Source organism: Chionomys nivalis, chromosome 4, assembly GCF_950005125.1.
Source record: "Chionomys nivalis chromosome 4, mChiNiv1.1, whole genome shotgun sequence".
Taxonomy (NCBI): Eukaryota; Metazoa; Chordata; class Mammalia; order Rodentia; family Cricetidae; genus Chionomys; species Chionomys nivalis.
Window position 1 is genome coordinate 20,148,479 of NC_080089.1, and position 24,562 is coordinate 20,173,040.

At 48.3% G+C, this 24,562-nt stretch overlaps 2 protein-coding genes and 1 pseudogene across 5 annotated transcripts in view; 1 reads left to right on the forward strand and 2 right to left on the reverse strand.

Annotated features, from left to right (window-relative positions):
• Positions 1-4,372: 4,372 nt before the first annotated feature.
• Positions 4,373-5,296, reverse strand: LOC130872682 (ADP-ribosylation factor-like protein 4A; annotated as a pseudogene).
• A 1,289-nt stretch (positions 5,297-6,585) lies between these two features.
• On the forward strand, positions 6,586-19,283 carry Pin1 (peptidylprolyl cis/trans isomerase, NIMA-interacting 1). The gene is made up of 4 exons (XM_057767409.1): positions 6,586-6,713; positions 11,502-11,720; positions 17,965-18,075; positions 18,781-19,283. Exons 1-4 carry the CDS (start codon positions 6,656-6,658, stop codon positions 18,888-18,890), a joined length of 498 nt encoding a protein of 165 aa, XP_057623392.1. The 5' UTR covers positions 6,586-6,655; the 3' UTR covers positions 18,891-19,283.
• A 3,587-nt stretch (positions 19,284-22,870) lies between these two features.
• The window catches only part of Olfm2 (olfactomedin 2), a 77,886-nt gene continuing 76,194 nt past the window's right edge, over positions 22,871-24,562 (reverse strand). For all 4 annotated transcript variants that reach the window (XM_057767406.1, XM_057767404.1, XM_057767407.1 and 1 more), the window contains one exon: positions 22,871-23,912. In XM_057767406.1, coding sequence (XP_057623389.1) covers positions 23,235-23,912 — 678 coding nt within the window. In that variant the 3' untranslated portion in view covers positions 22,871-23,234. The remainder of the gene's footprint in view (positions 23,913-24,562) is intronic.

Below are 24,562 nucleotides of genomic sequence, written 5' to 3' on the forward strand. Positions count from 1 at the left end.
ATATAAGGAACTTAGGAACTTATTTCTCATAAGAACAAATAATCTAGTGAAATTATGTTACAGACCTAAACTGTAAACTCCAGCAGATAAACTTAAAATGACTGAAAGATATTTAAAATTTGCTTAAATGTAACATCCTTAATCATTGAGGAAATGCAAATCAAACAACTCTGAGATTTTATCTTATCCCTGTAAAAATGACCAAGATTAAAAATATTGTTTGACAATTTATGCTTAAGAGAATGTGAAATAAAAATCCTTTGTTTTTGGTAAAAATGTACACTGATACAGCTATTTTGAACATTAGTATGATGAATTTTGAGAATTAGGTAACATTTTACCTTAAAACTTAGCAATATCCCTTTTGGGCCTACTTTACATAGCAGAATTATTTCATCATAGACAGAATCTGAAAACAACCCAAAATGTACCTCTTTTATATCAATAATAAGTGAGAATTTTTGCCACGTTTTTAAATAGCCATAAACATTATAAAGAGTCAAAAGGGCCATTTTAACTCAACCTCATCACTCAGTAACATCCTCTTTGCCATTGTAGTGGAGTGAGAGGATTCAGCAGATCTTTGCCATGTGGGGCAACTCGGGGCCCCCACCTCATCACAAGCATTGCGAGCAGTCAGGTATCAAATTCAGATCTAAACATGGGCTGGCTTAGAAGCTCAGCTGGGCTGTTCACATGGCCCTGGCCCGGGGTCACAGGGCTTTTACAGCAATAGTTCTTGAAGACAGTGTATTCCTGTATCCATCTAAACAGAGTTGGGAATTTAATTTTTTTTTTTATGGGCACACTGCATAGTAAGAAATATAGAAACCAACAATCTGTAGGTTTTTATAAGCACATTCTTTTAAAAGTGACTCAGCTTAATTTTTCCCCAATTTTTAAACCAGAAGCTTCACCCTGGACACAGCACGTGATGACTAGAACAGGGCATCCCTAGAAGAGAGATGCTATCAGGGCTGCGAGGCCCTTCTGATGTTGGCTTGTGGTACTACCTATTGCTCCTGAATCCACATTCGCCTTTTACCAAAAGCCACAGGAATACTTACTTGCAATCTCTCTATCTGCTGTCATACCCAGTCCTGGCTGCCAAAATGAAGAGGTCCAGGCTCTTTACGGGACTTGTGCTTTCTAATAGGGTATCTGAGCCCAGAGAAACAGCCTACTGCTGCTTCCCAGGCTTACTGGGTCCTGTGGGGGAGGAATTAGCACCAGCTTGGACCCCGCTGGCATGTGTGCTTCCTGCACGGAAAAAGAGACAGGAGAGGGTCAGACTGTTGTTATCAAAGTCAGAGGGAAGCTGGCCTTGGTGCCTGCACTGTGCTCTGTAACAAAAATGGTTTTTTTATGTTAATTAATTTTTTTTTCCAATAAAGTAACAAATTACCAAAACAAACAAGACAAAGCAAAGGTTCAGACAGAGACCGTGAAGAGGGTCCGGATCCCTCGTCTTCCAGAAAAACCACGTACCCCTCGGACACGGGCAGAGCCCCAAAAAGTCCGACTCTGGTCGTGGGATCAGACAGATGAGACCTGAAAAATCGGGCTCCAGACACCCGTGGAACGTCTTCCAGGGCTGCGGGGGAGAAGTCCGAGCTCGTCAGCTCCTTCTGAGACCCGCCAGATACAGACCGACTCAGCTGAATCGCACAGAATACAGATTCGCAGCGCAACAATTCAAACAGACAAGAACACAAAAACACAAAGACGGCTGGCCAGCTTACCTCCCGAAGGTGGGTCGGTGGTCCCTGGGTGGGGGTCTCCAATATCAACAAACACAGACTACAGTAATCACAGAAACAAAGCAGACAGACAGACAAAGACAATAAGAGCGCTCGATCTTACCTCCAACTGGGCCTGGAATGGGTCCAGAAGCAACTCAGTTCCCGGCCAACGCACCAAAATGTTGGACTAGATGCCCAAACATCAGGGAAGAGTTGCTCCAGACACCATTCACATAACCACAAATTGATGCAAAAGCAAGAGGATTTTTATTCTGTCATGACAGGGTCCTTCAGGTTAGGGATATGAAGGACATCCACAGCTGTTACAGCCCATCTTTTAAAGCAAAAAGCCACAGACACAAGGGGGGCTTACAAATGCATTTAGAGTCTTTCATTATATACTATTTGTATTTAAATTTTTTGTTACATTTTTACTTATGTTCATGTGTGTGCATGTGACGGGACAGACATCCATATACCATGGTATGCATTTGAGTTCATGTATGAGCCTGTGCCATGGCCTGCTATGGAGGTCAGACCACAATCTTGGCTGTCAGTTCTAGCCTTTTGCCTTGTTTGAGATTTGGTGTCTTTGTTATTTACTGCTTGTACTTGAGGCTAGCTGGGAAAATTAGATGATAGATAGATAGATAGATAGATAGATAGATAGATAGATAGATAGATAGATAGGATAAAATAAGATAGATGCTAGATGGGAAAATTAGATGATAGATAGATAGATAGATAGATAGATAGATAGATAGATAGATAGATAGAGGCTAGCTGGGAAAATTAAATGATAGATAGATAGATAGATAGATAGATAGATAGATAGATAGATAGATAGATAGATAGATGCTAGCTGGGAATATTAGACATGTATATATAGATGTGTGTGTATGTGTGTGTAAGCCATTTATTAGAGTGGCCTACAGGCTTGAGTAGTCCAACAATAGCCATCTCCTGAGGGAAAGATCAAAGATCTGGAGGTTGTCAGTTCACTGGATGTCTCAGCAGTCCCAGTTTGGTGCCAGAGTCCCAGGGAAGTCCCAGAGAGCTGCCAGTTTCCAGTCTTTTGGGATGCCAAAGAAGTGGGCACCAACACCAGCAAAGAATCCTTTGCTTCAGGAACAGGGTAGATGGACTTGCCAGTGAAATAGCCATCAGACCTGTAGTGAATGCTCTTACCCACTCCTTGACCCATGCTTTTGTACCATAATTGCTACCTGCATTGTGATTTGTTTTTTTCACCTAGTAAGTTTTTTGTTTGTTTGTTTGTTTGTTTTTTACTGGCGACACCCCTGATCCTAACCTGAAAGCTTGATATAGGAATAAGTCATTTGATCTTCACATCAGCAAGAGGTATTACCACTTATCTACACTTTGCAGTGGGAGGGCTGAATTGTTGAGGGTAAGCAAGTGGTAGAGTGAGGCTTTGAACCCACGTACCACATCTTACCTTTAATGCCCTTTCATGAGTTCATGTCACTGAGTGTCATCCTTTTGAGGTCACCCAAGGGTCTGCATTATTGAACTGGAATTGAACCTTCCCCCATTGGTGTCTGAAAATCATTAAGTATCCATGACCAGTAAGGTGAGTGAAGGCACTTGTACCAAGCCTGACAACTTTAGTTTGACCTCCAGGGCCCCATGGTGGAAGGAGAGAACAGATTGCCATAAATTGTTCTCTAACTACACAGTTATCATGGCGGTCTCTCTTATAAATGTAATAGTATTTTTAAAGTAACCTTTTGGTTTTTAGAGACAGGGTTTTTATGTGTAGCCCTGGCTGTACTAAAATCCCTCTGTAGACCAGGCTGGCCTCGAGCTCAGAGATCCTAATGCCTCTGCCTGCCACCACTGGCATAAAGTAACATTTTAAAAATTTTATGCTTCACCTGCATGTATACATGAATGTGCACTATGTGCAGACCTGGTAAACTGAAAAAAATCCCTCTTTTTTTCTGTTGTTGTTTTTGAAAGTTCAGAGTCAGAAATTGGAATTTAACCTGAAGGTCTTGGTCTTTTTTTTTTTTTTTTTTTTTTTTTTGGTTTTTCGAGACAGGGTTTCTCTGTGGTTTTGGAGCCTGTCCTGGAACTAGCTCTTGTAGACCAGGCTGGTCTCGAACTCACAGAGATTCACCTGCCTCTGCCTCCCGAGTGCTGGGATTAAAGGCGTGCGCCACCACCGCCCAGCTAACTTGAAGGTCTGAAAAGTAAAACAGCTAGCCACTGGCTCGTACCTCTACCTCAGTCTGAAATGGCGATTCTGCCTCCCAAGAATCTCAGAATGAGACTGAGAGCTGTCTCCTCCTGTTTTCTTTTTTCTTTTTCTTTTCTTTTTTTTTTTTTTTTTTGTTGTTGGGTTTTTTTTTTTCACTCTTCAAAGTTTTATTTCACTAACTTCAGGTCAAATATTTCCACACAGTTGTTTTCTGGCCAGTTACCAGCCTTTTTTGACTTCCCAAAATGGTAGTACCAAAAGATCTGTGGGTCGGGGAGAAGAGACCACTTTAAGAAGCATTGCATTTACTCATCTTTCCCAAGGCAACAAAGTTGGGTATCTGACTGTTCAACCAAACAAAGCTGTAATAGCATCTGAGAGGGCAGACAGGCAAACCAGGCTCTCTTCAACTCTTCAACTCTTCAGAACCAGCCCTAGGAAACTTTCCACACCCACACAAAGGACACAGCCACTCATCTCTTCTTTTTCTGTTGCCGCACAATTTTCTTCTTTTAATTATTATATCGTGTAGTTTCTCAAGTCCTTCTTTTATTATATATATATATATATATATATATATATATATATATATATATATATATATATTGGTTTTTCGAGACAGGGTTTCTCTGTGGCTTTGGAGCCTGTCCTGGAATTAGTTCTGTAGACCAGGCTGGTCTCGAACTCACAGAGATCCGCCTGCCTCTGCCTCCCGAGTGCTGGGATTAAAGGCGTGCGCCACCATCGCCCGGCCTCAAGTCCTTCTTTTAGTCTGTCTCCTATGATTGCACAGGTGGGCTGCAGGTGCCAAGGGACCGGCGAACTCAGTTCCCCCATTGCTAACAATTTCTCAATTTCTGAGAGAGACAGCGAGTTCCTCAGGCAGCGAGTTCCTCAGGTCTTGCTTGTTAGCGACTATAAGCACAGGGACCCCCCTGATTTTCTGATAGCCTAGTTATTTTATGAAGTTTCATTTTGGCTTCTTCCATTCATTCCACATCGACAGAGTCCGTCACGAACACGATGCCATCTGTGCATCGGGTATATGACTTCCACAGTGGCCTTAACTCCTCATAACCACCTACGTCCCATAAGTGAAAAGTGACTGTCTTGGAATTGCCCACTGTTACCTTAAAGTTTTCTCAGTGTTAAATCCTTTGGTAGGTACAATATTTACAAACTCATTGAACTGCAGCCTATAAAAAACTGTCGTCTTCCCAGTGCAGTCCAAACCCAGAATAACAATATGAAAAGACTGAAAGGAGGGCAGGTTGGACAGGATGGAAGTCTGGTCTGACAGTCCATTCCTATTTCCAGCTGCGAACGGCATCCCAAACCGAACCAAACGCGTTCCTCTTAGTCCGCTTACAATTTCGCTTCCTGGGTGATCGAGCTACGAGACTGCTCCTGGACTGGAACCATTGGGAACTATTGGGCCGCGTCTGTTGGCTGAGACCTCCGCGCAGCTCTCTTTCCTCCCGTTTTACAATCCTTTCTAGTTCTGGCATTAAAGGCATGCATTGCCAGGTTTCTCTGGCAAACTAGTGTGGCTACTGGGATTAAAGGTGTGTGTTGTTGCGGCCTGATCTGTAAGGCTGGCCAGTGTGGCTGTTTTACTCTCTGCACTTCAGGCAAGTTTTATTTATTAAAATAAAATGAAATACCGCTACAGGTTTTTCGAGATAGGGTTTCGCTGTTTAGCTCTGGCTGCCCTGGAACTCACTTTGTAGACCAGGCTGGCTCGAGTTTAGAGATCCGCCTGCCTCTGCCTCCCAAATGCTCGGATTAAAGGCGTGCACCACCACCGCCCAGCTTTGCCTTGTTTTGTTTCAGACAGGGTTTCTGTGTGTAACCTTGGCTGTCTTGGAACTCACTTTGTAGACCAGGCTGGCCTCGAACTCCAGAATGCTGGTTATGCACCACCACGTCAGTTTCCTCCATAAACTATCAATTGACTTAAACTGGTCGTCCAAGCCGCCCACCCTCTTCCCTTTCCTCATCCTAGTGGCAGTGCTATCACCCAGCCAGGACTTAGGAAGGAGCCAGATGGAGAAGGAATAAGTTAAGTAAGTTCCAAAAAAAAAAAAAAAGGACTTGGAAAGTGGGTGAATAGACTAGTGAAATGGTTAGCTTTGCAAAAACGAAAAAGGACCACTTCGCTTTGGAGGAAACAGGTGGGAAGAGGGAGAACTGAAAAGCCAAATTTAGGCTTTGGGCACTTAGCTTCTCGTCACCAAGGCAACCGCATTGCTATGGCAACGGTAAAATACAGCCAATGCACCAGATACCTCCTTACCAACGAACCGCTTCCGCGCAGAGGCCGACCGACCTCCTTGAGCGGCTCAATAAGGCGGACTGGCGGTCGCAGAAGCCAATCAATAAGCTCTACTCTGTGGGCTAAGCCCACCAGGAAGGTCGCAGAGACCTTTGACGCTTAAAGGGAGCCTGGGCGTCCAATGGACGTTGTTTCCAGATGGGCCAATCAGCAGTGATGTCGGGACGGGGGGCGGAGAGTACGTGCAGGGGCGGACCAGGAAATCGCCGGTGAGTCCAATAAAATGCTAGAGCGCTTGAGGCGCCGCGGGGCCGTCCAATGGACGTCTCCACTGAACGAGCCAATCAGCAGCGGCGCAGGTTGGCGCGGGGTCAGAGCCGCGGAGGCGGAGCGGGCGCTGCGGCAGGAGGGAAGATGGCGGACGAGGAGAAGCTGCCGCCGGGCTGGGAGAAGCGCATGAGTCGCAGCTCAGGTACCTCTTGCGGGTCGGCCAGGGTGCGGGCCGGGGCCTCGCGAGATTGCAGAAGTTGGGCTCGAGCTCACGGGGGCAGGCGGGCCGCATCGCCGCCCTGCCTCGGGCGTGGAGGGCTGGACTCCTCCGCGGCGTAACGGGCCTGGAGAGCCAGAAACTGAGGCAGGAGGTGGGGAGTACGGGCACGCCCGGACCCTCGCTCACTACTGGGCCCGGACGCCGCTAAGAGTCGAGGCTGCACCTCGGGTCTCCATTGGGAGGAAGAGACCCCGGCCCGGAACAGTGGGCGTGGGCCGCCCAGATCTGGGTTCTCGGGCAGCATCTGTGGCACGTGCCCGGTCATCTCCAGCGCGGGATCCTGTGACAGCGACGTCTTATAAACAGGCCGGTTCACCTCTGGGCCAGGCATGGTGCCGAGCGCTTTGAAAGAGTTCAACTTCTTTCACACGTCTGCACGTCGGTGTGGTTCCTTTCTCCCCTATCCCTCACCTCCCTCCCTCCATCTCTATCCCGCTCACCCCTCCCTCTCCCTTCCTCTCCGTTTCCTGGCTTATTCTCTACCTCCCTTCTCCTCTCTGTCGTGCCCATCTTTCAAGGAAGGAATTACTCTCATTTTCCTAGTGGGGAAACTGAGGCCAGGACCCTGAAAGAACTCATCAGATGATTTAGTTTAGGGACTGGGAATGCCCTAGAATGCAGTGAGTGTCTGTCCCCAGAGTCCCCTTGCCAGTGTCAGCGGCAACGCCCAGAAGAGCTGCCGGCATCTGCCGTAGAGCCAGGGTCGCTGCTGCCTACAGAGCTCACTCATAATTCTTACTGAACATCAGCGTGCTGGACACAGAATACATAGCTCTCTCTGAATTAACACGACTAGGTTTAGTGTTCTTACTTTCTTTCCCCCTTTTTAGTAGGAGGTTGGAGGTGAAAAGGCTGAATCTCACATGGACAGGTTGCTCCATCCTCCTGCTTCAGTCCCCCCAAGTACTGGGATTACAGATATGCACCGCTTTGCCCAGCTTACTTAATGATATAGAATGTTTTTTTAGTAATATTAGTAGTAGTAGTATATTTAGTGTATGTGCACGTGGCGATCAGACAATAGCTTGCAGGGGTCTCTCTGTTTCCACCATGAGAGTATCAGAGCTCAAACTCACATCTTCGGACTTGACTGAAAGCACATTTACCCTTGAGCCACTTTTTTTTTTCATTTGCCGCTCCCTCCCCTCTCTCTCTTTCTTTCTGTGTGTGTGTGTGTGTGTGTGTGAGAGAGAGAGAGAGAGAGAGAGAGAGAGAGAGAGAGAGAGAGAGAGAGAGAGAGTGAGTGCACTCTCAGACTAGTCCTGAACTTGCTGATTATGCCAGGATGACCTTGAACCTCTCTCTCTCTCTGGTCTTCCTCAGCTCTGAGTGTGGGGATTACCAACACACACTAAGATAAAGTCTCCGGCTGTGTAGCTCAAGTTAGCCTCCAAGATTCTTTTACTTCAGCCTCCCAAGCACTGGGCTACACACGTGTGACACCATGCCTCGCTCTGATGTCCTTATTCTCTTGCCCCAGTTTTTCAGATGAGAAAGCTGAGGTTCAGGGAGATGGCCAATTACTAAGGTTTTAGTTGGATTTAGCCCTACAGTCCATGCTCCTGTCCTAAGAGGCAGAAGCGGGAGAGTGTCCAGTTCATAGTTAACCCCAGACTACGTAGACTTTTTTTTTAAAAAAAACAAAAATGTGTTACTATGCTTGTACTTCTCTCACCGTGTGCATGAAGTACCCACAGAAGCCTGAAGAGGATGCTAGATGCCCTCAGACCAGAATTACAGACAGTAATGAGCCTCCATGTGTGTGCTGGAAATCCAACCCTTGTCCCCTAGAAGAGCAGTTTCTGCTCTTAAGAATCTCTTGAAAACCTTGGTTCTGCCCTTAAGGACTTAGAGGTCAGCGGAGCTTACAAGCTGGGGAATTAAAAGACAACACTTTGGTAAATACTGGATGATTGATTACCTAGATTTCTGGAAATTCTTTTTGGTTTTTCAAGACAGGGTTTCTCAACTAGTTCTTGTAGACCAGGCTGGTCTCGAACTCACAGAGATTCACCTGCCTCTGCCTCCCAAGTGCTGGGATTAAAGGCGTGCACGCCACCACCGCCCGGCAATTTCTGGAAATTCTAACTGAAGGCGTATCAGTTCCCTAGAAGTTAAGTGTCAATTAATCTGTAAAGTTGAGTGCAATGTTGTTTAGTAACGAAAGGAGGAAGATACATCTTTCAACTAACAGATGAGCGGAGGCTCCAGGCTTGTTTTCTAGTAATTCAAAATCCAGAAGACAATGTATTGAGACTAAGAAGTAAGTGCTGGAGGATTGAGCGTGATCCTAAAAGTAACCAGAAATTTCCAAGCCAGGGCATCATGGCATCCCAGCATTTGAGAAGTCAAAAAAGGAGGATTGTGAGTTTAAAAATAACTCAAATGAAAACAAAACAAAAGCTGAGAATGGTGGTCGCACTTGTAATCCCAGTACTTGCACCGGGGAGGCAAAGGCAAAGGGGTTGCTCAGAGTTAAAGGTCATCAGGTCTCCGAGTTTCAGGCCAGGGCTGGTAGCAGGACTTAAGAGGTAGCCCACTTTCCTAGCCTGGGCAGAGCCTTGAGTTCCATCCCTATCCCCAGAACTTCTAGAAGAGTCACCACCTCAAAACTGTCTAAAAGATAATCCTAAAAGCAACATAATAAAGTTTACTTTTTCTTTCAAAAAAACAAACAAAAAGAATCTCTTGAGCCATTTCTCCAGCCCCCATAGTGAGGCTTTTTGTTTGTTTGTTTGTTTGTTTCTGTTTTTTGAGACAGGGTTTTTCTGTAGTTTTGGAGCCTGTCCTGGAACTAGCCCTTGTAGATCAGGTTGGCCTCGAAGTCACAGCTATCCGCCTGCCTCTGCCTCCCGGAGTGCTAGTATTAAAGTCATGTACCACCACCGCCCAGCTACCCAGCCTTTCTTGGTGCTAGGTCAGCTCTTTAACCCAGAAAGATTCTAAGCCCTTGGAGTGACCCAGAATCTTGGTCCTTCCTTCAAGCTCCTTCCAGAACCCTCCCTTCTCTTCCTCCTTTCCCCTTTACTATCCCCACCCCAGGTATGGTTTTTGTTTTTTTGGGTTTTTTTGAGAAACCAAGTTTTTGTGTAGCCCTGGCTGTCCTGGAACTTACCCTATAGATCAGGCTGGTCTTAAACTCAAATCCACCTGCCTCTGCCTGGAATTAAAGGTGTGTGCCGCCACCGCCTGGCTAAAAATGTATAGCCCAGGCTAATCTCAAGCTTGTGATCCCCCTGTCTCCGCCTCCTTCAGCAAATACAACCACAACCAACTCTCCTTCACTTTTATTTGTGTGTGTGTGTATTTTTTTTTTTTTTTTTTTTTTTTTTTTTTTTTTTTTTTGAGACAGGGTTTTCTCCTTCAGATTTTTGTTGTTCTTGTTTTGGTTTTTTGAGACAGGGTTTCTCTGTAGCTTTGGAGCCTGTTCTGGAACTTGCTCTATAGACCAGGCTGGCCTTGAAATCTGCCTCCTGAAGTGCTGGGATTAAAGGCGTGCCACACCACTGCCCAGCTCCTTCAGTTTTTTTGAGACAGTCTTGCAGATTTACACTGACTGACTTCAACAGCAGATATCCATCCTGCCTCACTAGGCTTATAGGTGTGCCCTACCAAACCAGGCTTTTCCCTTAAGTTTTTGATTTGTCCTCTACTTTTTGCTCCTCACTGTCACTTAGATGTCTCTTAGATGACATCAGACCTCATAGTAATGCTGCTTCCTTGCTCTCCAATTTAGGCTACCAGGGTAGGAAGTAAGAATAAAGCTTTGGGGAAAAAAAAAGAAAAGAAAAAAAGAATAAAGCTTTGGGCTGGGCAGTGGTGGTGAACGACTTTAATCCCAGCATGCAGGAGACAGAGGCAGGTAGGTCTCTGAGTTCAAGGCCAGTCTGGTGTACAGAGTGAGTTCTGGGACAGCTAGAGCTCTACACAGAGAATCCCTATCTTGAAACTCTCCCTCCCCAAAAATGAATAGAGCTTTGGGAGTATTTACCTCTTGTTTATACACAAGGCATAGTGGTTGCTGCTGTGAGCGAGATAGAGGAGGTGATGCCTGGGTTTTGTTTGCAGTGAGTTGATGGATAGAAACAGTCATGTTCTTACCTTTTTGGTGAATGTGTGATACTGGAACTTGAAACTAGAACCTCACAAATGCCAGGCAAGCACTGTATCTGAGCTGGAGCCCCAGGCCCACAGTATTTTGTTTGCATATGTATTTTTGAAATTGGATCCCCTGTAGCCAAGGTTGCTCTCAAACTATATAGCTGAGGATGCTCTTGAACTTCGATTTCATGTATTTTGTAGGATGGCATGTGCACATGTGGAGGTCAGAGGGCATCTTAAGGTGGGTGGGTTCTCCTTCTACTAAGCAAGTTCCTGAAGCTCAAACTCAGGTGGTCAGACTCTGGCGAGCTCCTTTATCTGCTGAGCCATCATGCAAAACTGGCAGCTGTGGTTTTTTTGATTGTTTTTTTGTTTTGTTTTTTCTGATTTGCTGGTTTAGTGCCTGTCTGTCTCCACCTAGAGCATTAATACAGTCCTGTCTGAAACAGGTCCAGGTGGGGACAGTATTCTCCCGTGCCGATAGCACAGGGTGGAACAGGAAATGGGTCTGCCAAAGAAAATACCTCCCAAGCCAGTCCTCATCCTGGCTTTCAGGATGGAGTCCTTCTCAACCCAGCCTCAGCTGAACTAGGTGCTACTCTCCCCCAGGTCGGGTATACTACTTCAATCACATCACCAATGCCAGCCAGTGGGAGCGGCCCAGCGGCGGCAGCAGTGTTGGAGGCAGTAGCAAGAACGGCCAGGGAGAGCCAGCCAGGGTGCGCTGCTCGCACTTGCTGGTGAAGCACAGCCAGTCTCGGAGGCCCTCATCCTGGCGGCAGGAAAAGATCACCAGGAGCAAGGAGGAGGCCCTGGAGCTGATCAATGGTGAGTGGGGGAGATGGGGACTTATTGGGGGGGGTCTCAGTTCATTTTCCTGTCCCGTGACAGAATAACCCTGACAGAGGCCAGCAAGAGGGTTCAGCCAACACAGGCACTCGCTGCTAAAGCTGAGGACCCGCATTCTGTTCCCGGAATTCCCGTGATGGAAGGAGAGAACCTGCTCCTCCGAATTGTTCTCTCACCCCTCAGCCCACCATGGCATGTGTGCTGCCTTCCCCCACTGCCATCCCAATAAATAAATGTAAACTTTAAGTTTAAAAAGAAAACAATACACAGTTTAGGGGAGAAAGGTTTGTTTGGACTCACATCAGTTCCAGGTCACAGTTCACAACAAAAAAGTCATAGTTGCAAGAGTGGGTGCCATCATGGTGTCAGGAACAAAGAGCCATGTGCCTGTGCTGGTGTTCCGTTATTCTCCTCTGTCTTAGGTTGGGATCCCCTCCAGGGGGTGGTCCTGTCAACAAGTAAGATGGGTCCCTCGTATCAGTTAACATGATCAGGATAATCCCCCCAGGATTCCCAGCAGCCCATCTTCCAGGTTATTCCGGTTCCTGCCAGACTGACAAGAAATACTGCCCATCATGGGGGCCTTGTAGAAGGGGGCCACCAAACCCTCCACCCAGTCCTCTCAGCTGTCACTTCTAGAGAAGTGCTTGCATTGTACTGGGGTTGTAGCTCAGTTGTTAGCATGCTACCTAGCTTGCAGGAAGCCCTGGCTTCAGTGTCTAGTACCCTGTGAATCCAGCATCTGTAATCTCAGCATAGAGATAGATAAAGGATCAGACACTCAAGCTTGGTGATGTGATGGAAAGACACTTGCCAGTAAACCTGAGGGCCTGAATTCAGTTCCTGGGACCCACACAGTTGAAGAAGAGAACCACCTCCCTCAAGCTGGCCTCTGGCCTCAGTGAAAACACTGTCATGTGTGCAGAAATAAATAGAATTTTTAAAAAGATTTATTTATTATGTATACAGAGTTCTGCCTGCATATATGCCTGCAGGCCAGCAGAGGGCACCAGATCTTACTATAGATGGTTGTGAGCCACCATGCAGTTGCTGAGAATTGAACTCAGGACCTCTGGAAGAGCAACCAGTGCTCTTAACCTCTAAGCCATCTCTCCAGCCCCTGCAATTTTATTTATTTATTTATTTATCTATCCATCTATCTATCTATCTATCTATCTATCTATTTATTTTGAGTTCTGGGTCCTACATAATGAGTTCAAGGCCAGCCTAGGCTACTTGAAGACCTTGAAAAGAAGTACCTATACGTGGGATGAAGTTGGCCCACATAGGCCCCTCTCTCTTTTCTTTCTACTTACCATTTGGAGTGACCAGGTCTAGAAAGCCAGCATAGTGGCTGTCTCTGCTAAGCTCTGTGTTCTGGGAGACTCAGCCTCACTCAAGACTCAGTTTTCTCTTCTGTAAAATGAGTGAGTGTTAATTTATACCTACCCCCAAGGGCCATTGTAGCAATGCAGTGATAGAAGGCAGTTTTGGGAGGGGCTGGGGCGTCTGTGAGCAGGTCTGGTGAGCACAGCACTGGCTGGCTCTGCAGAGTGATAGTCAGTTTTGTCCCACAGGCAGAGGCTGGCCACTTTTCCTTTGTAATTTACAGCAAGGTTGGCAGACTTTGTTGTTGAATCATTCTTTGTTTTGTTTTGGTTTTTTGAAACTGCCTATTTTTGATAAATATATGTATGTGTCTTTTGCCTGCTTGTACGTATGTGTACCTTGTGTGTGCCTGGTGTCAGAGAAGGCTAGAAAAGGCATTGCGTTCCCTAAAATTGGAAGTAGGTTTGTGAGCTACCATGTGGTTCTTGGAAACTGAACCCAAGATTTTTGTAAGCGCAGCCAGTGCTCTTAACCTCTAAGTATCTCTTCAGTCTGTGTGTGTGTGTATGTGTGTGTGTGTGTGCGCATGCATGCATGCATGCTAGGTAGCTGAGGTCACAGAAGTTTCTTTTCCAAGGTTCTAGAAAAGTGCATGCCTCATGCCTTTCCCCAAGATTGACTCTCACTAGCCACCACAGACCTGTGCCTTCTCACCTTCCTCATCAGGTTCCTGGTGAGATTGCTTTTCTTGTCTTGCAGACAGCTGCTTCTGTTGTGTCCTTTGGCGATCTTGGCTACTTTATGTTTGTTCCCCCTACCCCACCCCTTTACTGATAGAGCTTACACGGCTTAGGTCGACTTTTAAACTCCCCAGGTAGCCAAGGGTGACCTTGAACTTCTGACCTGTCCACCTCTAGCTTCTAAGTACTAGGATTATAGGTTTGTGCCACCATTCCTAGTTTGGAGATTGAACCTGGTGCAGGAAGGTGAGCACTCTGCCAACTGAGCTAAAACCTTAGCCTAACAGTGTCTCTTTTTATGAACAGCTGCTTATCATTTCAGGGCCCACCTTTGTAAACTCCTTATCTCCAAGGATAGTAATATCAGGAACCAGGACTTCATTGTGAATATCGGGACATTATCATGCAGCCTATGACAGAGCAATGAGCATTTATGTCTGTTAAGGACTTGTTCTGCATCAGCCTTGACTATGACAGTCACACATTCATCTCTCAGAATAACCCTCTGAAGTAAGAGCTCCCATTAACCCATTTTTTTTTTCCTTTTACACTCATTTATTTGTATGCATGCAAGCATGCCACTGCAGACATGTTGAGGTTAGAGGAAAACCTGCAGGAGTTGGTTCTCCTGTTCCACTGTGGGGGTCCTGAGGGTGGAGCTCAAGTAGTCAGGGATGGCACAAGCACCTTTACCCACTGAACCATCTCCCTGGCTCCCCAATGCCCCAATTCATAGGCTCCCAGAAGCAGAATCAACCCTCCTTTTGGCCATTGGATATTCATAAGGCTGGGCAACCACAGAATAGAATCAGATCCAGCAACTGAAATTAGAGCGTGGCCTGACTCTCTTCTGAGCCTTAGGCTGCTGAGCCCACACATCTGCAGAGATGGATATTCATCTGTTAGGCTTGCTGTCTAGGGGGCTCCTGAATGCCCTTTTCTTAGTCACTGTTCTGTTCCTGTGAAGAGACACCATGACCAAGGCAGCTCTTATAAAAACAAGCATTTAATTGGGAGCTTGCTTACATTTCAGAGGTTAGTCCATTATCGTCATAGCAGGGAGCATGGTGGCACAATTGGCACTGGAGAAGTAGCTGAGAACTTTATTTACATCCTCATCCACAGGCAGGCAGAGGGAGAGAGAAACACTGGGCCTGGTGTGGACTTTTGAAACCTCAGAGTCCACCCCTGGCAATACACTTTCTCCAACAAAGCCACACCTCCTAATCCTTCTAATCCTTTCAAACATTTTCACTCCTTGGTGACTAGGCATTCAAATATATGAGCCTATGGGGGTTTTCATATTCAAACCACCACAATCCCAAAGCAAGTAGAGGTCCCTATTCCAATGTGGGAGCTCTGGAGAGGCTGCTCCCAAAGGGAGAATTCTCCCCCAGAGTCCTGGCTGGGGTGCTGTTCCGTCCTGCTTCCCAGTGAGGCTGGGATTTGTCCTGGAGGAAGCCCAGGAAGTCTGGCCTCAGCTCTTGACTACAGAGGTCCAGGTGACAAAAAGCAAGAGATGGCAGTGTCTCTAGAATAGTGATAGGTCCCTATCTCCTTCCTCAAGGCTAGTTTTTACTTCACTTATTCATGAATTCCTTAGCCTCCAGGAACTCCTGTCTAGTGCACAGGTACAGGGGTGGGGAGCATTGGTAAACAGGGAAACCTGGCTAATTTTTTTTTGTGACAGTATCTCATGTAGCCCAGATTGCCTCAGTGTCCTGAGTGCCAGGATTCATGGGCATGCACCATCCAGCCCAGTGCTTTCATTATTAAACAGCTGTAACTTGACAATGAGTAAGAAACTATAGTTGGTGGGGAGGGGACAGCTGGAGAGATAACTCAGCTGACTACTCTTCCAGAGGACTGGGTTCAATTCCCAGCACCCTTAAAATTATCTATCAACTGTCTATAACTCCAAAGATCTGACACTCTCACATAGGGATACATGGAGGCAAAGCACCCAATGTACATAAAATAAAAATAAATTTAAAAAAAGAAAGAAATGGGCTGGAGAGATGGCTCAGAGGTTGGGAGCACTGACTGCTCTTCCAGAGGTCTTGAGTTCAATTCCCAGCAATCACGTGGTGGCTCACAGCCATCTGTAGTGAGATCTGGTGCCCTCTTCTGGCCAGCAAGCATACAGACAGACAGAACACTGTATACATAAATAATAAATCTGAGAGAGAGAGGGAGAGGGAGGGAGAGAGAGAGAAACCCTATCATACCTGGCCATGGCTACATCTAGGTGGGCAGATTTGGGGTATATCTTTTGTTCTTCACAGAAGAACATAGGGAGTCCAGTGCTGTGAAGGTGGGCCTGGGAATACAGCCAGGCATCCAGGAAGAGTAGAAACAGGACTTTAATAGGTGAGAGTCACTGATACAATTCATTCTATACAAGAGGACTCTTAATACCATGTCTTCCAGATAGATGTCACCATGATATGCAGGTCAAACCGCATGGCCTTGTGTGCCTCTGATAGGCAGTGCTTTGTGGTGACAACCACTTCTGACCAAGGCAGCAAGGATAGGCAGAACAGAGGGGTACTGGGGAGCCCCTGATAGTCAGGTGTACCCTGGCAGTGTGCAGACCAAGCACCAAAGTGGCTGCCTTGCAGTGCATTCAGATAGGGGTGCTGCCTGGGCTCTCAGTCATACTGCCTGCCCTGTGTGCCAGGCATTGACCCTACAGAAGCCTGAGGCCAGAGCCCTTGGGAAGTGGTTGAGTTTCTAGGCCTCAAGATAATGGTTGTAGCAGTAGTAGCTGTCAGACAGGCACCATTGGGGCCTTCAGTGGTGTTCACTGGGCTGCTCACAGGTCTTCAGAAACCTTTTGAAGACCAGGCAGGAAGAATGGGTAAGCGGAAGTCTAGGATCAGCTGTGTCAGGCCACCCTGACGTGCAAAGAGCTCACTGTGGAGCCTGTTGTGACAGTGCGTGCTTATGACCCCAACACTCCAGAAGCTGAGGCAGGAAGGATCAGGGTTCAGGGAGAGCCCAGGCTGCACAGGAAGGAGGCTCTATCTCAGAAATAAAAGGACAGGGTTCCCTGGGGAGTCTCTGCCAGGCCAGCTGGGAAAGCTTTGGGGGCTGCTCAGGTCAGAGTGGCTACCCTGGGCATCTGTCTGTGTGATGGCTGCAGGTTGGGTAGGAGTAGGGGACAGAGGATCTTGTGTCACAGGCTTTTTGGTCCACCTCAGGCACTGCGTGGACTGAGGTGCCTGGCAGCTCCCCACCTAGCAAGTGTCTGTGTGTGCTTAACATAATCTCCCATGCACCCGCATGTATGTGCGCACTGCCCTGAGCCTCAGTCCTTTACATATTGTTGTTGTTTGTTATTTTGTTTTGATGGTTGGCAAGTGTGTTTGAAGGTTAGAAGACAACTTACAGGAATTGGTTCTTCTTTCCACCATTGTGGACTCCGGAGATGGAACTCAGGCAGCCTTTATGACATGTGACTTTGTTGTTATTTTGAGACTGCTTCAGTCACCATTCACCTTCTTCTCCGTAGCCCTGACCTCCTGACTCTGCAGGAGAGTCACGGCCTAGTGGAGATGCTTTAATGCTTACTGGGCTCTGCCAATTGTGGCGCCTGTTGTGTGGCTTGCCTGTGGAACAGTTGTGTGGACTCTCACACACTACCCTTACAGCCTCACTTCAGGGTCTCTTCTGTGCCTCCCGTGTTGCATGGATAGGGACTCCTGATGCCCACCGCTGAAGATGCCACCAACTTCTTTGCAGAGCTTGGCCGCATACTCCTGCGGCCTCCAGAGCCTTGAGACCGACTGCCCCAGGACTGCCCAGGGGTGGGCAGTCATTTGCTGTGAGGTTCCAACTCTGTTTTTGTCCGGGGCTGAGAAGAGACCACTGAGTGTGTGTGGGTGCTTCTATTCTTGTACATCTATGGGTGACTAGCCCACCTATAAGGTCATAGTATGACCACAGGTGCATGGGGATGACTGACAGGTTTGCACCCTGGGGACATGACATGCATGTGGGAAGACTGTCTTCATGGGTGTACATGATAAGGACACGGGATTGGTTGCTTGGACATGATGGGGTGGGAATTGTTATTGGAGGGCGGCAGCATATCTTTATATGCACTGGCCCAGCTCCTAGGAGTAGCTTGCTCTCCCCTTGTGCCCCTGCAGGCTACATCCAGAAGATTAAGTCAGGAGAAGAAGATTTTGAATCTCTGGCCTCACAGTTCAGCGACTGCAGCTCTGCCAAAGCCAGGGGAGACCTTGGTGCCTTCAGCAGAGGTGGGCAAGAACCACACCCAGTCCCTTCCCTATGATGTTGGGGGTGGTTGAGCCCACGAAGGAAGGGAGACCCTACTCTGCCTTCATGGTCCACCAGGTGGCAGCACAGCCCTCAGATTTCCTGGCCTGTGTTTCTTGTGCTGCAAAAGGAAGGTAAAACCTTCTCCCTGGTGTTGTCCCTTCATAAACCATCAAGGTGACTCTGTTCTGTCATTGGCATCTACTGGCAGAGCTATAGGACGGGATCCCTGAGAACTCCTGTCACCCAGAATCCTGTTTGGGCAAGGTCAGGTCCACATAGGCAGCCCAGAGCTCAGACTTGTCTGCCAAGGGCAGAGGGAATCAGGATCTCTCCCTCCTCACTTCTCTCCTTCATCCCCTTTGCATGGGCTGGGAATGTGAGGTGTTGGGCACCTGCCTGGGAGAGGGAGCCTAGTGAGGCCCTCTGCTGTCAGCCCAAGCTACCTGCAGGACAGACTGTGTTCAGCTGGAAGCCAGGAGAGTTCATGCAGTGTCTAAGAGCACAGCACGGCTCTGCCTGCCATCCCTCATGCTGTCTTGGGCTTCCCAGAGCCACAGCTCAGCACTGCACAGCGACAGGGCCATAAAACCTGTGATGAATGTGCTTGAGACTAGGCGCGGGCAGGAGCCCCATCTGTCATGCAGTCCGTGCCTGACCCCCACTGCCTCTGCTGTTTCTCACAGGTCAGATGCAGAAACCATTTGAGGATGCATCGTTTGCTCTACGGACAGGGGAGATGAGTGGGCCAGTGTTCACAGATTCGGGCATCCATATCATCCTGCGCACAGAATGAGGCAGGCGCCTGGCCAGCCCGCCCATGGACGCCCCTTCTGCTACTGTTACACAGTATTTATTGTTCCTAAATGGCTGGGAGAGGGGCTCTAGATAGTAACCCTGAGCTCCCTGCTTCCTGTTTGACCCCATTGGGGCTGTCCTAGCCAGGCTTCTTCTGAAGGAATCAACTTCAGAAGGGCAATGGGGGTATGGAAGTCCCAGGCTCAGGGGGTCAGAGGTGACCTGACACCCAGGTCTCAGAGGCAGGCAGGGGGGCCTTGTTTCTTGTTAGTTTTATGCTCTGTTCCTCTGTTCAGTTGCAAAAAGCAGACGCTCCACACCTGGCGATGCAGCACCTCAGCCTCGGGTGTGATGCAGCGCCCATGCACCTCCATTAAATCTGGAACCACTGGCTGGTGGTCTTGTATCTCATTACCTTCGCGGTGAGCTGTGAGGCCCTGTCTCGAGAAGGGAACTGTCATTCACCATGCCCCAAGCCCAGGTGTCCAAACTGTTTTCCAGTCCTAAGAAGCCACCTTTTCCAGGGCCTGGGGGTGATGGCAAGAATTTTTCCCACTAGATAGACTTCCAGGGCAGCAGGACACCTCTGGGCCCCACCAGTCCAGACCCAGTTATGCCAGCTCCCCTGGAGACTGTTCAAGGACACACAGACCACCCTTGCACACCCCACTTCCATCTGGTAGATCTGGAGAGATCCTGGGGGAACCTGACTCAACACCTGCCTTAGCACACCCCATCCCCAGCACACACAGAGATTGCTTACTGGTGAGAACATATTGCATCCAGCATCTGCCACCCACTTCTGGCTGGTTATTCCTGGGTTCAGCCACCAGACCTAGCACCCTCCAGATGCTGTTTCCATGGCAACAGAGGCCCCTTCGACTAGAGTAAAGGGGGGCTTTGTCAGTTCCCAGAAGAACAGGGATCCTGGTAGAGGGAACTGGGGAATGGATGTTGCTTTGAGTGGCAGCTGGGAGAAGAAGGAATGGGCTCCCCACCTTGGCTAGGGGGCCCATGTCTCCTAAGACTGCCCCTGAGCCTAGCTTGGCCTGAGGGCTCAGAATTCAATAAGGTTTCTGTCTAACCTACAAGTGATGGGGCCAGCCTGGTTGGTGGGAGTAGCTGCAACCAGTAAGGCTTGGAGACCAAAGCAATATTAAGTCTGGACCCCAAGGGAGCCCACCCTCCCCACAGGCCTGAGTCTCATGAAGTCACCTGAGCTCCCATCTGGCTGCTTTCTACAGCAATCACTCTTTGCCAGCTGCCTGCTGGAGCATTTGTCATTAGAAGTATGATGGTGCCTTTGTGGGGGAGGAGAGGACCCCTATCCCAGTTTGGAATATCAAGAGCTCTGGAAGGATCTCGCCAAGGCTGCTGCCACATCTGAACCACTGCCTGTGAGAAGCAGGCATTACCACAGTGGTAATTTGTGCATCCCGTATATGGCCATGTGACTTGGTATCTGTGTTCTCTATGACCCTGACCCTCCATGTGGGGTCTGTCCTTTTGGACCCCAGCCAGCCCCTTCCCTTGTCTCTATAGTGGTGAAAACCCAAGACTGAACGTGGCTGTTAGACAAGTGTGCCCCGGGAGCCCACTCAGTGTCCCACATGTATTATTAACTACCTGTGGTTTTCCTCACCTGCTCCAAGTTCCCACCCAGGCCTGCTAGGGAACTGGCAATAAATCCTGGGCCTTTAGGATGGCAACAGTTAGCACCCCTCCTTCCCGCTCTCCCCTCTCCCCACCCCCTATTGGGATTGAAACTTGTCTTTGTGCAGACTCTACTGCTCATTCTTAATGGGCTCTTCTTAGAGCAGACACTGGGGATTCTGGGTTATTGTTGCAGTAGGGAATGGCAGCTTCCTGACTGTAGCCAAATGCTCATCTATGATTTAGGGAAAGTTGGTTAATTCAGCACCACAGAAGACAGACACAAATGAATCTGGCTGTGATGGATGAGTGAGGAGGGTAGGACTGCTTGCTCATCCTTTGTGTTTATGTGTGCACATACATGTGCATTCAAGTGTTTACATGTGTATACGGTGAGTGTGCATGTGTGTAAGTGATGCAGTGGGTAGATGTGCTGCCAGGTGCTCTGGCCCAAGTAAACACTCCGTACCCACACGAGACAGACCTGTTCGCATCAGACTCGTCCTTGTGGGAACATGTCTTCAGGCACAGGTGTACTCTGCAAAGGCTAGAACTCCACAGCCTTATGGTTGCAACTACATCTCCATATCTGGGACCATGACCTCCTTGAACACAAGTCACAGGCAGGAAGCATACAAACTCTCTTTTTCTTGGGATTTTGAAACAAGGGCTCACCCAGGTGACATCAGCCTCCCAAGAACTGGGATGACTAGTCGTTCCTCCATACCAAGCCTCTGCTGTTTTAGTCTGTCTCCCATGCTAATCCGGGACCTTACCCTCCCCCCCCATGTCATGCTTGTTCATTTACGTGGGAATGAATTGCTTTTCGTGAGGATGCCTTTAGAAATTGGCTTTAAATGAGTGCATTAGGCAGCCCCATTCATTATTCATGGGTTTCCTTCCCAGTATGGCATCCAAGTCCAAGTTCCCGGAGATGATTTAATCACAGAGGCCATTAATTAGAGATGGGGACAGCAGCCTCCTGGTGGCCTCAGCAGGGTGGGGTCAGGACCACTGGAGATCATCACATGCTGTTCCTGCTCTGGGTTCAGGGGCCTGACATGGGGGATGGGAAGGCAGCATGTATCACTGCCCCCTTCCAGATGGGAGCCTTGCACATTGTCACTGCTCTGCCGACTCATCCCTCTAGCCCAGTGGTTCAACTTCCCAACCTTCTGCCCTTTCATACAATTCCTCATGTGGTGGGGACCCCCAATTGTAAAATTATTTTCATTGCTCCTTCATAACTTATTTTGCCATTGTTCTAAACCTTAAATATTTTTGGAGATAGAGGTTTGGCAAGGGATCGAGAGTCACAGGTTGAGAACCACTGCTCTGACCTCATCCCGCAGGCAGATCTGGTTGACATTAAAGCCCTCATCATGCTGTGACTCAGTTGGCAGAGTGTTTGCCTGGCGTGAATGAAGCCCTGGGCTCCATCCTCAGCACCATATAAACCAGGTATGGTGGTGGAGGTAGAAGCGGGAGATTCAGAAACCCCAGGTCATTTTTAGCTACAAAAGGGCAGCCTATGCTGCATGGACCCGTTTCCTAATTAATCCTTTATCTTATTCCAGCACTGCTGCCACCAGGCCTGCCTTTGAGCAGCTCAGGAGCACCAGGCCTCTGGCTGTCTAACCCTGTCCTGCTACCTCCCTTTTCCTGTTTTCTGTTGCTTTGCTCCTTTTTTTTTTTTTTTTTTTTTTTTTTTTTAACACGGTGAATAGATTTATTAAGGAAGAATGAGAAATAATTGCTAGGTCCAAGAGGTTACCTAAGGAGGAATCCTGACACCTCCGTTTTAGCCTATCCACCTCCCAGGACTCTGTCCCAGCCTGTTATAGGCAAAAGAATTCTTATGTGGAGTGCAGTGGGTTTGTCCAAAACTTGGCCCTGTGCACCTTTTAAGTTACTTTGAATCTTGCTATTAACTAGCATGGCTTGTGTAGAAGCGATTTCCGCAATTACAAAGTACAGAAGAAATTGAGGGGCCTCACCTCTCTCAAAAGCAGCCAAATTATTAAGAAGCCATTAGAACATCATCAGACAGCCCAGTGATGCGCTACTGAGATCAATGAGTGAGCCAGCAACTAGGGAATACGCATTTAAGACCAGTTTTCATCATCATAATAGGGTTCTCTGTTCTGATCCCAACTGCTTTTAAATGAATTGCTTTTGATTGAAACACCTTTGGATTGGGTGGGCTTCTCTGGGGGAGGGGCGTCACAGGATCCCACCCCAGGTCCACTCTAAGCACAGGGAATAAAAGGAGTCAGTGGACTCAAGTCTCCTCGAACCACCACTGGGTACAGAGCAACCCAGGCATCAAATGTCAAAGGTCCGGTTTATTCTGGCAACCCGGAAAGAAAATGTGTAAATAAATAATAAAAAAAAAAAATCCATGCACTCAGATCCAGAGGAATGTGTGGGAAACAGGGAAGGGAGGGAAGGACGGAGAGTGGGCTGAGGGAGAGGAGAGTGGTTTGGTCATAAGGAAGAGAAGCATCCATAAAAAGGCAGAAAGACTCAGAAGTGAAGTATCAAAAGATCAATAAAATGGAGAAAAAGCACAGAGATACAGAGAACAGAAAGCTGGGCTGGAGAGTGGAGAGAGAAGGAATCTAGGAAGAGAAGGTTGAGGGGGTCACAAGCAATGTGGGAAGGATCCCCACAGCCTTTGCAGGGACGCCTAGGGGTCCCCGGCAGTGCTGATGACGTGGAAGAGGGTGACGTTGTACAGCACCTGGTGCCCGTTGTTCCAGGTATACAAGGCCCGCTCCCTGGGGTTGTAATCCAGCATGGAGATGTGCGAGTACTGGTTGTGGAAGGGCACATCCGTGTACTCGTAGCTGGACGTGTTGGTGAAGTAGGCAAAGTAGACCTTGGCTCCGGCCAGGTGAGAGTTGGTCACATAAAGGACGCCGCAGATCATGAAGGCCTCCCCGGCACTGCGCTTGGGGTACCCGGTGTCCCAGGACCTCACGACCTCCAGGGTGTGAGGGTCCAGCCGACTGACAACGATGTTGCCCGCATTCTGGTTGGTAGTGTACACAGCCCACAGCCCGCTCTCGTCTACCATGAAGTCCATGTCCGAGAAGCCACCCCAGGAATAGGGGAAGGTGTTGTTGTAGCCAGCCCCAGGGAGGCTCCTCTGCACCAACACGGAGCGCGACCGGAAGTGGTACTTGACCACCACATTGCTCTGGTACTTGTTGTAGAACAGAGAGCCGTTGTACACCACATGGCCCGTACCTGCCCACGGCTGCGGCAGCAGGTGCTGGATGAAGTTCTGGCCTTTGATGAAGTCTCCCAGAGTACGGAACTCCAGCACCCGGCGGCCTTTGTAATAGCCATCCATGTACCAGACCTACGAGAGCAGTAGCCAGTCACTGGAGAGACTGTAACCTATGTCCCTCAGGGACTGGCCAACCAGGCAAGATCAACCTTGATCATCAGCAAACAACCATCACCTGTGTGTCACTACTCAGTCACAGTCCTTCCTAGGATCTTTGTGACTGGTTATAGTTTGGTGGTTGTGAGCATTAAATGGGCCTGGGAAGGCAGTTCAGGGGGTAAAGTGCTTGCCCCTCAAGCATGAGAACCTGAGTTCGGATCCCCAGAAAAGCTGGACATAGTGGTGCACATAGCTGTAACGTCAGTGCTGGGAGAGTCAGGGACAGACCTTTGGAGCTCATTGACCAGCGGGCACAGCCATATTGATGGGCTGCAAGTTTTTAAAGAAATCCTGACTGGATGGGGGAGGGGGACAGTGGAGGAGTCAGGAAGGTGAGTCAGTGGGGAAATCAACCTGCTTTGCAAACATGAAGATTAAGTTGGAACCCAGAACCCATCTGAAAATCTTGGCATGGCTACATGTTCCTATAACCCCAGTGCTTTTGAGGGCAGAGACGAGGCTCTCTGGGGCTTGTTGGTTGCTAGCCTAGCTCCAGATTTGGTGAGAGAGTCTGTGGCTAGGGACTAAGACCGAGAACAGAGAACAGGGCACCTGATGGCCTC

Coding starts and splice junctions, on each gene's coding strand:
- Pin1 (XM_057767409.1), top strand. CDS start 6,656: ATGGCGGACGAGGAGAAGCTGCCGCCGGGCTGGGAGAAGCGCATGAGT. Junction 6,714..11,501: donor GCGCATGAGTCGCAGCTCAG/GTACCTCTTGCG, acceptor ACTCTCCCCCAG/GTCGGGTATACTACTTCAAT. Junction 18,076..18,780: donor CCTTGGTGCCTTCAGCAGAG/GTGGGCAAGAAC, acceptor TGTTTCTCACAG/GTCAGATGCAGAAACCATTT.